Source organism: Moschus berezovskii, chromosome 6, assembly GCF_049115385.1.
Source record: "Moschus berezovskii isolate FMDL1 chromosome 6, NW_MosBer_1.0, whole genome shotgun sequence".
Lineage (NCBI taxonomy): Eukaryota > Metazoa > Chordata > Mammalia > Artiodactyla > Moschidae > Moschus > Moschus berezovskii.
Genome location: NC_142465.1, coordinates 98,242,501 through 98,260,003, shown reverse-complemented (window position 1 = coordinate 98,260,003; position 17,503 = coordinate 98,242,501). Strand labels below are relative to the sequence as shown.

Here is a 17,503-nt window from a genome sequence, read left to right as displayed (position 1 = left end):
AGAGCAAATATGTTATTTTAAATATTTTGTACCAAAAATTAACTTCATTAAACAAGACTCAGCTTGACTTTAAAAATAATGGAAAAAGATCACTTTTCAGAGATAGAATAACTGACATTTCCCCTTCAAGAGTAGAAACTGGCAGCCTATGAAAAATCCATCTTTCCAATTTTTATTACATGAGTGTTCAAAAATATCAATTATGTTGTGATCAGGGCAGAGTTTAATAACATCTTTGGCCAAGATGTTACCTTCACCTGTGTTGTGTTGGCAGCTTTAGCTCATCAATATGAACATTCCTATTGTATTATATTGTGAGTGAGTGAGTGAAGTCGCTCAGTCGTGTCCGATCTTGGCGACCCGGTGGACTGTAGCCCACCAGGCTCCTCTATCCATGGGATTCTCCAGGCAAGAATACTGGAGTGGGTTGCCATTTCCTTCTCCAGGGGATCTTCCCGACCCAGGGATTGAACCCGGGTCTCCCACATTGTATTATGTAATAAACACTCCAATAACCATATAGCAGACATGTGTAGATGTATCAGTTTCAACTCAGACATACAACTATACCATCCCTGTGAATTAGCAACAGTCAAATGACCTAATCCTGAGGTCTATTTTGAGACACATACTTCACAACTATTATATAATTACACAGGGTCATCACTGAAGCCAAATAAAAAGACATTAAAAAAATACTAGTAAATTATACATTAAAATAATCCCATTCAATTTAGCAGATGAGTTCTGTAATCCCAAACGGGAATTCATCTTTAACAGCCTGAGTTAGCGTCACAGTGGTTCTCAGATGGTACCACTTTCTCACCTGACATTTAGAAAAGTGTAGGGGGCATTTGTGGTTGAACAGTGATACCAGGGTACCACAAAACCATATGGTGGCTGCCTCTAATCCTTGCTTCTTCCTCCCTCACTCACTCCAACCACACGAGCATCCTTGATTTTCTTCAAACACATTAGAAAATCTTCCACTGCAAGTTCTTCATACTGACTGGCCCCTATGCCCAGAATGTCCTACCTATACATCCCCATGGCTAGCTCCTTCAATTTCTTTAGGTCTTTATTCAAGTCACCCTCTCAACAAACTGTGCCTGTCTACCCTGTTTAACTTTTCAAATCCTTATCTCCTCCCCACCACATTCACACAGGCATAAATACAAATTCTGCAAACCTCTTCAGTTCAGTTCAGTCGCTCAGTCACGTCCGACTGTTTGCGACCCCATGGACTGCAGCACGCCAGGCTTCCCTATCCATCACCAACTCCTGCAGCTTCCTCAAACTCTTACACTACTCCATTTTTCCTGTAGCATTTATTATCTTCCTAATGTAGTCAATACTTACTTTGCTGATTATCTGCTTTCCCAACTAGAACATAATCTCTGCACAGGAAGGAGTTATTTCCGTGCTTTACTCCGCCTTGTGTCTGACAGCTTTGTACAGTGCCTAGAGTATGTGCTCGCTAGCTCAGCTGTGTCTGACTCTGTGTGACCCCACGGACTGTAGCCTGCAAGGCTCCTCGGTCCCCGGAATTTTCTCAGCAAGCATACTGGAATGGGTTGCTATTTCCTCCTCCAGGGGATCTTCCTGACCCAGGACTGAACCTTCATCTCCTGCATTGGCAGGCAGATTCTTTACCACTAGTGCCACCTGGGAAGCCCCACCTAGAGTGCACAGGATAATAGTTGTTCAAGTGGAAAAATGGGGAACTATGATGCTAAGTGTTTCACCATCTGTTTATAACTTACCAGTATCTGCAGAAAGTTACAAGGCTATCTCTATCTTTCTCAGGATCTAAAACTTAACTATGAAGCTTGAATCTCAGTTTTTAAAAAAGGACTACTGGCTTACCGAAGGATTTTCACAGAGCACAATTTTTACTTATTATTTATAATGTCCCTCCTGAAATTTTTTTTCTACTCATTCCTAATTATACCTCTTCTCATTCTCTGTACTGGTTCCATGTGATAGAATCACACTAAAACTCCTATTTTTTCCTTAGTTATTTAACAATGGTGAGTACATCAACTGTAAAAAAAAAAAATTGAAAAATAATTTGCTATTAAGTGCTTCCCAAATTTCCCAGACTATCTTATTCTTTACATAGTAAAATATTAACAGTTTTGTATTTATGTATTATACAAAATCAATTAGAAATATAAAGTTATATATTATTTATAGAAATGAAATATTGGCACTCAAATATTTGTTAAGCAATTAAATGGCTTCATTTTCAAACTGTTAGATACAGCAAAACATGTAATCATAAATACAAACACGTAATCATAAATACAAACCCCAATCCTATTCACTCAGCAAGGACATGTTGTCAAAAGAAGGGGTTCTTGTAGCTTAGAACCTTTTTCATTTATTTCCCCTAACAAATGGTCACAGAAAATACTAGCTGCTAAATTTTTAGGCAATTCAGTAACATTATTTCTTTCTCTCCCCAAACACAGACATCCCTCAATGGATAGTCACATGTAATACTTACAGGCTTTAAAATTATGTTCATAGTATAGTACAGTTGAACTTCTCACCCGTAAAACTAAATAAACCTGCCAATTGAAACTACTACTCATTTTTAGTGTTAGAAGTTATGATTATTTTTTCATTCACCTCCCTACTCCCATCCCTTCCACTCAAGCAAAGGAACACTCATCTTAGAAAGTGAAGTGACAGTGTTAATTGCTCAGTCATGTCCGACTCTTTGTGCCCCCATGGACTGTCACACTCTCTGTCCATGGAACTCTCCAGGTAGGAATACTGGAGCGGGTTGCCATTCCTTTCTCCAGGGGATCTTCCCGACGCAGAGATTGAACCTGGGTCTGCTGCGCTGTAGGCAGTCTCTTTATAGTTTAAGTCACCTCAGTCTAATATGCAGCTGTTGGTCAGAATGTATTTTTATGGGATGGTTGATAAAAACAAAGTAAGCATCATGCTCAATGCCATAACGTATTTTGTGAACAGTCTTGACTCTTAACTTTTTTGGTGACATGTGAGCAATCTATCAAAGGGTACTACTTAAGAGATTTCAAAATCTTTTAAAACAAAAAAGAGAATAAAGTAATTTCAATAATAATCTGTACCTCTGCTATTAACAGAATTGCTAGAATAAAAATATGGCATTGTTTTAAAAGTTTGCTGAAATCAGAATAAACTAGTGATGTCTAAAACTTCTTTTTGCTCTTGAAGTTGCCTGTTGGGATCCCACAGCATGAGATGGGAATTTATTTTTTCTTGGTGGTATCTAGATCACTATTACATGTTATCATTAGTACATTTTATGATGTTCCCTGCCCCATTATTAATCCATGTCATATTGGATATTTATGTTTACTAAAACTGATTTTGTTTTTATTAATAGGATGGGTTTACTTTAGGCGATGCTTTACTGCATTAGAAATAACAATTTTACTTAAATATGGCTTTGGTGTACTCCTATGCAAATAATCTTTGAAATCCTAAGAGTCTTTTATTTTCCCAGTAGCCCAGTTGGAGAGTTTTTAATATTACATTGAATCATAACAAAACACGCTGGCTAGAGTCTAGCTTAATACATGCAGCTTAATGTTAATTTTCCAACTTCAAATCAGATATCTAACTATTCTGACATGACTATTTATCTCGTGTGATTTTTGTTTTCAACTAATGAAGTCCACAGCTAGAGATTTTTGCATCATAAAAAACCAAAACTATGGAGTAAAAGAATTCAGCAAAAGAAATGGGATCTTTATATAACTAAAAAAATCCGTTGAGAAGAAAAATATCTATCAAGAAGTTTTGATGGTATAGAGCAGAAAGCAAAAATGGTGCAGGTGAACGCCCAAGTGACTGATGTGGGATTCATCATAACTATGTTTGTAATACAGCAAATATACTTGATGAATATAATAAAAGGGTATGCTTAGGTCCTAAGTTCTTGAGGGAAAAGTTATCCATTTATATGGATAATAAGGGGGAAAAAAACCTCAATAAGCAAAAGAAATTGCTTTAAAGTAAGAAACAAAACTAAATGTCACATTTCTTGCTTCACAATGGAACTTCTACTTCAAAATAATTTCTTATAAACTACCCTCGAGAAAGGGAACATACGGTTAATCATCAAAACAAGTATGTTACGATGGCAGAAACGGAAATGAAGCAGACAGTACTGAACTCCATTGGAGCTGAGAAAAACAGAAATGGGTGATAAAAATCACAAGGGAATAAAGTTAGGCCTTCTGCAGTATTATAAAACTTGTCTTTCCTCTTAGAATGGTGAACACCCTGTAGGAATAAGTCAGTGCTACGGTTTACAAAACTAAGGAATTAGCTGGCATCAAGTATCTGAATTTTACAAGTTTCAAAGCCTGCCAAAGTATGGTGATCTGGTAAAAGTCAATTATGACCAAAGTCAATGCACATTCTAAGGTTGTATAGATTCTAATATCTGTATGTGCAGTATGCATACACACACCTGCATCTCTTTAGGTGCTTACAAAGGGAAATGCTGTGAATCAGTAGGAATAACTGCTTGTATAAGCCGATTAAAAAATTAAAAAGGAGGAAAATGCCTTTTTAAAGAAACGTGGCTAATGTAAATCCTGTTTTAAAAAGCTATCTGGTTGATTGAGAGAGTATTGCTATTTTTATTTTTACTTTCCTTGTTTTCAAGATCTTGTTCTACATTTACAATCCACATATTTTAACATTTATTGATAAAAGTGAGAAACGTTAATTTCTTTTTGGAAGATAGAATGAGGTTACAACGTATAATTTTGAATGATAAAAGACATTCTCATAGGAACTGGTAAATGTTTTCAAACCAAAGAGTAAATAAGATTTCAATGACTCACAATATAATGAGAAAAAAAATAGAATGGTCGTTTAAGTTGGTGCAATTCTTCTTTAAAGCTACATAATTTTTATGTGAGGCAGAAAACTGAACTACATAATGCATTTCTACAATGCATATATTCATCAAAACCATTTATAAAATTATTACTTTCAGCATATTTTTAAACTGATTCCTTAATAAATTATGTTTATGCAGTCAAAACAGCATTAACATTTACTATTAGTCACTTAATGGAAGTTAATGGTGAGCTTATAAATGAAGTGCTGGCTTACTTTGATATACTTTAAGAGCAACCAAAAATAAGAGATTCTTTCCCAGAGTTCTATGTATTTATAAAGTGCAAAATAAGCAATTTGAGCAATTCTCAAATGTAGTTCTTTCATATGTATTTAATCCTAAATATACTTGTAGAAACAGAATATTTTTCTGCTAAGTCAGGTATGTCTAACTTATCCATTTTATGTGTAAAAACTATCCTGATTGAAGCATTCCATGGTTTATGAAAAGATAAAAAACAGTAAAGACATAGAAACAGTATGAAATATTTTATTTTTAATATTCTTAGTGGAGGTTATTTTCAGTGACGATATCTTGTCTATAAAACAAACCAAAAGGCACAAAACTAGAATAATTAAGTAGGTACTCATTCCCTGAAAATGAGTATATTACAGAATTAAGGACAGATAAATTAAAAGTAAGAAATTCTCTATGTAGATGGGATATTTTTAACAGAGATTGTTGCTTAGGAATTCTAGTGTGGGTCTATCAATTTTTCTCTAAAGCAAGGGGCATTCTCCCAAAGTATTGTACAAAATTATCCCTCTTGATTTGTGCTGGTCCATGAATGATAGATATATACTATAAAATGTTTGAAATAGAATGCAATCATGCTTTTCTATAATAAACAGAAAAATAAACTTAAAATTACAATATTTTATAAAGCTGTAAATAAAGCAAGATAATTTGCAGGAAATATAGCAGTATTTTTAAAAGACCCTAGAGTCTAAGTTATTAACACTTAGATAGCAAAATATCTCAAAATACTAAGATTAGCTTAGACATTTAAATATTATAAAGTTATGACTATAATAAAATGTTAAGAAAGCTCAAATTAAAAAAAATTATTTGGGAGGAGCTTCATTCCATATAGATTAGTTTTTTTCGGAATTTAAAACAATAAAAAGTTATATTTCAAATAATAATAATGTACTGCTCTCCAGGGAAGACCTTTTCAACTGCCTAATATCTAAAAGAGGACAAAGCAGGGAAAACAGAATTAATATGTCAGTTAGCATTAAAACAATCTTTGCAGTGAACTGTCAGATAAAACAATATTAATAATATCTTCATATTTACTTTCAAGGCCATAATTATCTACTAATATAAATTTAATCTCATAAAATTTAGCTCCAGTTTTGATCAGTGTAAAATAAAGTTGTAGCTAGGCTAATGCTCTATGTAGCATTTAATTTTAATTTTCTATTGTAAAAATCATATTATTACATTGAAGCACATAAAATTTGCAATCAGCATCACATTTTCAAATCCTTTTTGTTAATTGGTAGCTGTGGTGGAGCATGAAGCATCAGTTTTTCCCAGTACTTTCATTTTAAACAAATCATCCTCATGTATAAAAATAGCAAATTGCATTAAATTTTATACAAGATGTTTTCTGTTTCTTGTGTAGAAAAAGCTATACGTAGCTTTCCCTATAGCTTTGAGTACATTCTCTGGTAAAACATCATTCACAGAGATGCAAGATACAGTCTTCATCACCTTGATGCTTAAAATACACAAGTAAGAAAATGCAGGCTTAAATTTAAAAACTGGCAAAAATGGCCCAAAAGCTTAAGTGTAAGTGCTGATATTCTACACTGCCTCCAAGTTGAGAAGTAAAGTACTATGGTTTATCTCGTGGTTCAGACTTCATGAAATTTGACATAAAATCTTAACTCTAAAACTGATGATTTATTAACTACTTTATTCATACTTACCAAACAAATCAGAATGATAGATAGTTAAGTAGTAACTAGTCTTGTAAACTTCATTACTAAACCTTGGCTAGTTTTACATAGTAATTGCTAATTTACTTTATGCATTCTTTAGATAAAGGCACAAAAATGCTTCCACGTCTACTTTGTCATAAACAACTTAAAAAAAAAAACTGTAACTGCATTGGATATATTTTTAACAGATACATTGTTAGGTCTTGGCATATAAATATCAGTGGGCAGACTGACTTCATAGTTTAAGTCAGAAAATGTGTTTAATAGAGGAATTTTTAAAATGTCAATGTTTCTGTTCCTATTTCTAATGAGTTTCTGAGGATGGCGAGCAATCCTACAAACCGACAAATTCCCTCTTGTCAGACACGTTCATCTTATATTCTCCAGAAAAAATAAAAAATACTATATCAGCCCTGTTATGGAAAGTGAACTGTCAAGATTTGAAACTTAGTAATAAACTGTAAAAATGTTTTCTTTTTCAATACAGCTAAATGTGCCTCAAAGAAGAAAAAATTACTGCAGTAACAGTTTCCAACACCCTAAAGAAAATATCTTATGATTTAAATTCTTATATTTATCATTTAAAGAACTTGTAAAAACCTGTCATCACCACCATTTCTCAGAATAAGGCAAAATATTAATAAAACGTAAGAATTTCAAGATTCACTGTTCAGCAATAAAAGTGCTTTTTGTGTTCTCTTTTGGAAGAAGTTAACTAGGAAGTTAAATACACTTGGCAAAATGTATTTCACTCTTCTCTAGATGTGAAAAATTATCTGGCACAAGATAATATCTATAACCTATAATTTACTGGTGCAGGTAAGCTACTTTTTCTTTATCATTTCCCACATTCTTACTTAGATGCCTGGAAAGTTAGATCGAGAAATACAAACCTGTAAAGTATGTATGGCTCGTTTGTGCCTCAAAGATATCACATAATATCCAAAAAATCAATCTAAACTACTTTTTAATAGGATTTAAATGGTTAAGCAGTGGCTGTGCAAAATACAAGAAAGCAATGTGCTGAACACAGAAGGAAATGAGAAAAGTTATTTTCAAAGCTCGGGAAAACAGCCACAGAATATTACTTATTCACTGATCATATTGCAGATTTTATGCAATTAATATATTATTAGTAACAATTTGAGGTGCACCTCCCTTTTTCCCTAAGTTAATTTTTGTCTAACTTAAAATCATGTCTCTCACACAGCAGGCATAAGCATTTTGAATGCCTGTTTATACACATTTAAAGAAATTAATTTGTACATAAAATCTGCTTGAACGTCTTCGTCTATTTGACATACAGAATCAGATTATTTTAATTTGCCAGTCGGGGACATATGCTTTTAGACATAGACAGAATTTCATTGTGCTATGCACTTTCCACATAAAGCTAATACCACATCTGCAGCATAATCTATAACACATAACATGGTGTTTTACACCCATACCATTTACCCATTTCACTTCTGCAGTTTTTAAGTGTTGATGAACTACTTCTTGCCAAAGAAGCCACGTTATATACAACAAAACCTTCAGTTTAAATAAGGGATAAGCTTGCTGTTAACAACTTAGCTTAAAATGTTAACAACCCTTAGGCTGTTAACATAACAACTGGCCATTAATGTGGTAATGACCAATTTGAGAGGAAATTGCACTCTGAGAAATGAATATATTGGCAATCTGGACCAGGGTTTAAATTTGAAAGAGTTAAGATTAAAAAAAAAGTAACAAGATGAAAAGTTTGAGCTTATCAGAAATCAACTAAAAGTTGTATCACACAAAGCAGCAAATAAACTCTTTTAGAGATAAAGATTTCTGAGATGAAAACTATTTTGATAAATTCCCTTCAACAACACACTTACTTGAGACTATCAAATACCAGTTGAACAACTTATTTTTGCTACCATAAGGAAGATGAAAACAATACAAGGTTACTTTCTCTGCTCTCAACTTTGCTGACAACCGCAAAAGAGTTTCACTCAGGACACAGGTTTTTCATTGGCAAATTTGTATTTTTGAGTTAAAAATAGCCAGAGATTTCAAAAGACTCTAAATTTGACTCAATTTTTGTCTTTATTGCATATTAGAACACTTTAATCTTGCCTAGACTATATAAACTCCTTGTTTTCGAAAGTGTTACATGAATCCACTGGAGATTCTGCAGTGGTAAACAAAGGTCAAAGACTGGCTATTGGTTAGGAAGATAAATCAAAACTAGGAAGCAAAGTCAAGTCGCTAAAAGCAAATACACTCTGTACAGAAATCAGGCTCTAATTCACAAAAAGAAGAGAATTCTTTATTTGCAAGAGGAAAGTTCCAAGACTGCAGAGTCTACAAGAATTCATGGAACAGCTTAATTCTAATGATTAGTTGCAGTAGTTGGAGAACTCTTTCCCTAAAGCCACTTCCTATTTTCATGGCTGGGACCTTACATGTATTTTGTGCCCTTGGAACACAGAGAAGTGGCAGCAAGTGGTCATAATTAGTCAGGGGGCTGTCAGATGAAGCAGTCCAAAGAGGGGAAGAGAGTAGAATCTGACAAACAGTACCAGGCTCACCCTCTTGTAACGACCATTCATCAAACAATATGCTCTTCTATATAGAAACTGAATTGGACTGAAAATAACTGAATTATATATGAAGCAGCATCAAATTCCCTAGAAAACACCTCCCGAAATGACCAAGGAGTTACTGCTGATTGATAAATTTTGTGTCATAAGAGAAAAAAATTCAAAATAAATCACTTAATGTCAGACTAGAAAAAGTGATTAATTGTATCAAATATGAAAACCCAAATGATGCCATATATCATTTCTCTAATTTGATAGATCCTACTTTATTAATATAAGTAATTTGCAGCTGAATGAAGTCACAAAGTCCCCTGAAAAGCAAAATAATTTTTCTTAAACATAAGTCCATGTGTAGAGTACTAAACGCTAGAATACAAGATTAACCCTCTTCATGGCTTCAGAAACAAGAACATCGGCATTGTCCTGAAACTGTTCAGATATTTATAGGTTGGAGAGTGGCTATCATTTCCCTATAATGATGGAGGTCTTTCCTTTGTTATTTTCCATAAAGCTACTGGCAAGTCTGAGGCAGAGGAACATTCAAGTGCTATCTTTGCGAAGATCACTTGGAATGCCCTGGGGTTGCGAGCAGGAGGAGGTGTATTCACACTTGGAGGAAGTTTTCAACACTCTACTAAAGATTCTTCTAATAAATACCAGGTAAGAGTTTCAAACCGACTTTCTCTGACAAATCTGAAACAGAAAGTTCACGGAATCACTTTGTGCTACGCTCAGCCCGACCCTGTCACTTTCCTGCTAAGAAAACTTGTATGCTGATTCCTACCGAACACCTTGACATGAGGTTTACTTATCCCCAGGTAGGAGCATCAGGCAAAGCAAACGGAAACACTTTGAGATACTGTGTTTTCCTGACCATGACTCAAGCCCTCGTTTGTGCCACAGACATAGTGCGTTGAAGGCTGCCAGGTGGACATCTTTCAGGAATAGAAGCTGGCAGGAAAGACACAAAACACACAAGTACACTTACAGTAGTTATTTTAAAAGGAATCCAGTGATCACTGGTATGCAAGGCGAATTCCTACCTCAGATAGTCTCTGCGACAAAGGATAAGGTTAGCTTTCGTGTACAGGGTAGAACCCACTTCTCCCAAACGGCAGTCACAGCAGGCACACTTCAGGCAGTCCTCATGCCAGTATTTGTCCAATGCCTTTAGCAGATACCGGTCCTTGATCTTTCGGTTGCAGCCAGCACAACCTTTCGGCTTGGTGTCTGGCTGGACTGAGAGCATTTGTATACCTGAAGGAAGACAAGAGCAAAAAAGAGAGCTGAGACTCCAAAAATCAAGAGATGTCCGAAGACCTCCATTAAGTTAAACATTTCTGATTGCCATTTTCAAGGAGTGTTAGACATTCCGCTTAAGGGCTAGACAGAAATTGGGCTTCCCTGGTGGGTCAGATGGCAAAATACCTGCCTATCATGCAGGAGACCTGGGTTCGATCCCTGGGTTGGGAAGATCCCCTGGAGAACAGAATGGCTACCCATTCCAGTATTCTTGCCTGAAGAATCCCATGGTCAGAGGAGCCTGGCTGGCTAAAGTCCATGGGATAGCAAAGACTCAGACATGACTGAGTGGCTAACATATGAATATATAGAAATTGAACTAAATTTTGAAAACAAAGAGGTTCAAACTTTGTTAATTGTCTTTGTTAAATCATTCATGAAGTTACCTATAAAGTAGCAAAAATAATCAATTCATCTTGTACCTGGTAAGATGAGATCATCTACATGAAGTTAAGTAATAGTAAATAATTTTATATTGGTACAGTTTTCTACACAGAGAAGTTCCTTTAGGGAGAAAATAGGAGTCAATGGTTAACAATCTAGAAGAAAGCTATTTAACAGACTAATCGATGTACACACTGTAGGAGTCAAGAATGAGTTGGTGGAAGGAAAGTTCACTTCTATGTGATACACTAACCTCACTTAGCAGTAGAGATGTTTATACTTAAGCATAAGTACAGTCACCCAAAAAGTTCACCAGTCCTATAATACTTATTTACACCCAAATACTTCCCTCTGTCCTTGATATTTCAAAGCATTCATTGTGTTAAAATTTTTCAAAATGCATTGACACTCACAAACACTGGTCCATGCATCTATTTGTGGCAGATCATCTAACTATAGACTATATACTTTTATATAAAATTAAACTATAGGATTAAGTAATTTATTATCATAAACATGCACTTATTTTATAAAGGAAAGAAAAAACAACAGAAGACAAAGTTTCAATATATATAAAGTTACACAAACATCCACAGGCAAATATATATTATATACATATATTACACACTACACACATGCTAGACTAGACACAGGGACATTTATACATTTTAGAGACATATTTCCATATCATAAATAAGGAGACAAATTGAATTCTCTGGTTAATACAACTTGATTGAAATTTTTTTTTCAGTGAAAGGATATTTGCCTTCGAGTTTCTTCTTTTCTAACTGTCAAACAGTTTTTCAAAAAGCTGAATGAATTATTCACAGCTGCATATGTATCAACTAACGTATTTCAAGCACTCTAAACTACTGTAGACATTGATTCCAATTTCTCTAATTTTACAAATTATGATAGCATGAGAGGTTCAGGAACTGGCTCAAAGCTGAATGACAGTTCAGCCCAAACTTGACAGCCTTCTTGCAATCCAGAGATACCACTGCTATATTATGCCTCCTCTCTTAGGCAGAAAGTTTTAAACTTGGACACAGAAGGACACAAAACACCAAAAGTGTCTGCAATTGAAACAGTATCAAGAAAGAAAAGCCAAGCCTTAATCTAGAGCATTTTCAGTGTGTTCCCTGCTCCCAAACAGCTAAACCTTTTTTGGTTTCCTCTGATGCCTGATGATAAAGACTTTACCTTTATTATCTTACTATCTTTTTCTTTTTTAATCACACTAAGAGACAAGACACCATACCCTCACAGCAGAATAACTTTTCTAACTACAAATGATACATGAATTTCACATAATAGTGTTATGATGTTGAATTTCCACTAGAAAATAGTTTCTCTGGTTGAGTGATGGAGCAAGGACCAGTAGCTGGGCATCAGAGTAGCTGCTTTTTCTGCATGGGATGCACAGCCGTGGTCCTCGGGTCTGCAGATTAGTAGCTGGATTTGTACAGAGGAGCAGGTGGTATTCCTATAGCCAGCTTTCTATTACTTTCTTTGAAGGAGCTCGGGGTCTAGTGTAGATTAATCATAACCCTTGATAGCTCTGCTAAATCTCACTCTCTAGAACTTCTAACAAATGAAGTTTCTTTGATCAGAACTAGTTACCGTCTTCTCGCAAGGTTCCACAAGGAATGAATCCCATTAATTACAGTACAGAAAATACCCAAGTGCCTCTTAACCATCTTCCTGGGGGAAGGAAAAACTGTGATATACTAAATGACATGATTGAGAACACCGAGAGGTATGTTTAGAGCAGCTAGTCTAATTACCCAATTTATAAGGCTATTGTTTTTTCATATCATCAAGCTGAAAATGTTTTGATCCAAAGCCTTCTTAGTTGTAGCTAAGCTCTGTTTCTCTGAGCTGTGTTCTCATCACCAAGCATGGAAGGTCAACTATCTTTATTCACGATGCTTTGCAAATAAGACAGGAGATACCAACATTTGGCACAAGCAACACCACCCTGCTTGTCTTCACAAAATGTTTTTGTTGGGCTGACATTTTAATTTAGCACTCAGAGGCCAATTAATATTTGAAACTCTTACAGAATCTGTTTGGCCTTGGGCGTAGAAGGAGTTTGAGACTTTTACACTCCATCCTGGTACCTTCGTGTCGAAAACACCATCACGTTACTCTTGAAAAGGGAATCTTTTTTGATACACTGCAAGTTAACAGTTGTGGAAAAAAAGGACTATTTTGCAGTCACCACGTTACCCTGTACCAAACAGGCATAAACCAGCCGGCAGCCTCCCTTCAGCATCCGGCAGAACGCGTCTGGGTAAGAGTTATGTGTTCGGAGCTGAGAAACATTTTGCAAGTTGCTTATAGCACATCAGGACCCATAACTAGTTTTAGATTGGCATGTAAATTGTTCTGAGGGAAATTCTTATTGCCTCTGAGACCTTGCCATTCTGAGTTATTTGACAGTTTAAGGGAAATCATAATTTTTTTAAAAAAAGACATAAATAATAGCCTGTGCAGTGTGGTGTGCAGAAATAAGTAGAACCATTTCATTTAAACTCTGGTGAGCTTTTAATTGCCTGGATTGCATTGTGAGGCAGCCTAACGCTTGATTAACTCCATTATGTCCCCTTGTTCTGTGCCATTCATCCGCGCAGTCTCAGCTTCAGTAGTTAACACAACAAAGTAACCACAACTCCACAACACGCTGGGGTTAAAAAAAAAAATCATAATAAAAGATCTGCAGCACTTAGACCCAGTCTTCTATATTTTTTGGACTGACTACACCACAGTGAGTGGAAAACATTTTGTCCCCGTCGGAAGATGCACAGAGAACAATTTGGGAGAAGGAGCGGGAAGAGGGAATCCATTAAAGGGGGTTGGCAGCAATGAGGTGCCTCAGGAAGATTCGAAAATGGGAATGCAGGTTCTGCAGCTGGGAGCAGTGACACAGATTAAAAGAATTTGGCCAACACCGGCCATTCGATTGCCAAGAGGTACCAAACAAAAGATTTTCTCTCCTCCTGCCCATCTTCATCCTCTTCCCAGCCCCCGGCCCCCGATTGGAGAACTGGATTGGGCCTAAAAGCTTGTTTCTCTCTGTTCACTGGCCCAGAGCGTCCCTACAGGCTGTAACCCTCTAAGGGACAACAATGCAAATAGATGTCCCCAGATCTCAGGCACTGGAGCTGCTTAACTCTGTTCTGCCCCTTCAACTCCCAACCCTCCCCTCCCCATCCTTCCACCACCACCCCCCTCCCCTTTTTGAGCAATGGAGCTGGGAACCAATTTGATTCCCTTTTTTTCCAATGCAGCTGCAAGGCTCAGAGATACTGACATTTTTCCACTCTTATCAGTTTAATTACAGTTACCATGGCAGCAAAGTGCTAGTGCTTGGCAAAGGCCAACAAGAGATTTGCAAGACTGGGTTCAATTTTGATGCAGCTCACATGCAAAATAAAAAAAAAAAAAATAAGAAACATACATACACTCTAACAAAGAATCCCTTGAGGAGTTTATGTTCCAGCCTTTTGTGGTAGTGTCTCTGCCGCCACACAAGGATGCTTTGCAAAGAATGTAGCAGTTATTTGTTGCACCTAGCAAGATTAATTGGTTTAAGCAGCCGCCTTTCAAAGCAGTTACAAACAATAATATTTCAGATCTTTTCCGAGAGACACAAAAGCCGCGGAAGGGCAAGAAGGCTTTGGAGCAGCCGAGAGTGCCGGGCGCCGGCAAAGTGCATCTATGATAGATTGTAACCTTACCAAAACTTTTCTCCTTTTTCTGCATGAGTTGACTGAGGCGTGCCTGAGTTGCCGCAGCTTCGCATGGAGCACCCAGCCCAGAGGTAGAAGTGGAAGGGGGTTTCCCTCGGATTTAGCTCAAGTGCGGACCCGGTGCGCAGCCTACACCCGCCGAGGACCGACTATTGTGAAGCCCACTTTGGGAGCGGGTCGGGGCGGGCGGCGGGCGTGTGGGGGTGGGGGAAGGGATGAGGGCGGCCAGACGAGCTGCGGCGCACACCCGGAGCCCCTCGCCCGGTGGCGGCGTACGAAATGATGGCGAATGACAAAGCCACAAGCTTCCCTAACTCTGCCCGTAATCCCCAAATCCCAGCGGCCCCTTTTAGCTTCGTGGTAACAAATGGATTTGATTAAACTGTCACATGCAGCGTTAGCATAGCATATCATGTTCAATATGAAAAAGATCATAAATCTGACTTGTATTTCATAACAGCAATCTGGGTAGCCCCCGTAAAATAAAATGTGCCGCAGCAGTTGGAATCTCCATCGATTAGGACAGGGGCACCTTGCTCCAAGGATCCCCTCTCTTTTCGACACTTCTTTCCAACCTCCCCCTGCACCACTACCCCCCTCCCCCAAGACAGTCACTTTTCCATCTGGTAGGAACAGTATTTTTGTTACAACGGTACAGTGGACCGGAGGGCAGAAGTGGCCTCAGGAACCCAAAGATGGTCATTTCAATTCTTGGGGGAGGGGGGTGATGAATTTCAGAAACTAAGGTCAAAGGGCGGGGGGAATCCGGAACCCACCTAAGACTGAATTGCCTTCCTACGGGCCGGGCCAGGGCGAGCATCTCCTCTCAAACTCTCCCAGCCTCTGTTTCCCCGGGTGTCGGGGGGCTGGGGTTGGGGGTGTAAATGCCGCAGTTGCTCGGGAACTTTGACTATTATCCACTCCAGTCGTAGTTGAGACGTTCCGCGCTGCAGCCGCTCGGCTCTCCCCGCCTTCCAGCCCCATCTTCCGCCCGCATCTATTTCATGTCTCATCATAAAAATAATGAAGCCTCACATGATTTAAACAAAACCGTCTCAGCAGAGCTGCAGCCCGAGTGAAAGTTGCAGTGCGGAGCCGGGCTGCAGCTCCAGTTTATGCCTCATTAGGAGAGGCTGGGGAAGAAAAAAAAAAAAAAACCCACATCCGCACACGCACGCGCGCACCCGCAGACACACACACACAACCACAAATAAGCCGCCGCGTGTGCACCCAGTTGCTGCACTTACCTTCTCAATTAAGCGATACAGGGGGAGGCCGTTCAGAAAGCACAGTGGCTGCTTTGTAGCTCTTCTCCTTGGGAAAGGTCAAAAAGAAGCATTGTTTGAAAAAAAAAAAAAGGAGGGGGAGGGAGGAATCTCTATTTTTTTTTTTTTTTAAGTTTAAAATAATGAGGTCCTCCAGGATCCGCCGAGCAATGGTGTTGACCGCATCTGAGCCACAGGTGTCCTCCTTTTAGGCAACTGCAGTCCGAGGCTGTCTCTCTCTTTCCGTCCTGGCTCAACACAACTTACCCCGGCAGCACGCGAGGAGCCGAACTGAAGCAGCCCCGGCTCTCAGCTGCAAAATGCAATCCCTTCCCAGCCAGACCTAATACAGCCCAAGAAAAGGTCACTCAGTTATTACTGAGTCGGCGGAGCCCAGGCAGCGCTTGTCAAGACCACAGAGAAGCAGCTCCCTTCCGATTTAAGACTATTTACCTCTCGCCCCCACCCCTCCCCGCTCCTCTCCCTCCCTCTCTGGCTGGCTCCCTCGCTCGCTCTCGGGTGCCTGTTCTGCAGCTCAGTCAAGTAACAGCCGCCCTCGGAAAGTGCAAAGCAGCCACAAGACAGATCGGGCTTTGTTGCTAATTTCCCAGGGTGAAAATTTACAAGCCTGCGAGTTGCAGTCAGCATCACCCCACGCATATGTTGCTCGCCAACGCTGGGGACGACCCACCCTCCCCAACCACCCCCCGCCCAACGCCCGGGGCGCACAGAATGTGACCTCGGCTGGAGTCCACTTGGAGGGGTTGGGGGGAGGAGGACAGACCCTACCTCCAGGTCCCGTCCAAAAGAAGTCCTGCGAAAGAGCTCCGGAGGCAAAGGGGAGGGATCCTAAAATAACCGGGGCATTTTTGGAATAGGTGGCCACGTTGAAAGCAAACTGTCTTCCAAAGCCAGTTCTGAAGCTGCCAATTATGGAAATTAAAATAAAAGCCAGGGAATCAAACTGCTAGCAGAATACACTGGGAGAGCGTGCAGCCCTCCCCTTGGAGAAACGTCTGGGGGTGGCTGCAGTCGCCCGGTTCTCTGACTTCTGTTCATGAAAGTCGCTCCGAAGTCGCTGCTCCGCAGGGCAGATCTGCCACACAAGCTGGGTCCAGAGATGCCACGCTCCCCTCTCCTCCTGTGGCCCAAGAACCAAACTGTGAACTTGTTCCGCCTTAACTGATACTGAACCCCTTTCCACACTCACGGAACACTTCCTGCAATTACTTGAATTCCTCACAATTTAAAACTCAGACGGTAGAATGAAAACACCCAAGAGCACCCAGAAACTTGACTTTAGACTAACTTGGTCAGAAGAGCATCTTCATCATCACTGCCCGATCTTCATAGACTGGTTTCA

At 38.7% G+C, this 17,503-nt stretch overlaps 1 protein-coding gene across 1 annotated transcript in view; it reads right to left on the bottom strand.

Moving 5' to 3' along the window:
- LMO3 (LIM domain only 3) overlaps positions 1 to 14,888 on the bottom strand; it is a 58,985-nt gene extending 44,097 nt beyond the window's left edge. The window contains exons 1-2 of the mRNA XM_088836736.1: positions 14,864 to 14,888; positions 10,478 to 10,691 (exon numbers count right to left, since the gene is read on the bottom strand). Coding sequence (XP_088692862.1) covers positions 10,478 to 10,691; positions 14,864 to 14,888 — 239 coding nt within the window. The remainder of the gene's footprint in view (positions 1 to 10,477; positions 10,692 to 14,863) is intronic.
- Between the last annotated feature and the right edge of the window lie 2,615 nt (positions 14,889 to 17,503).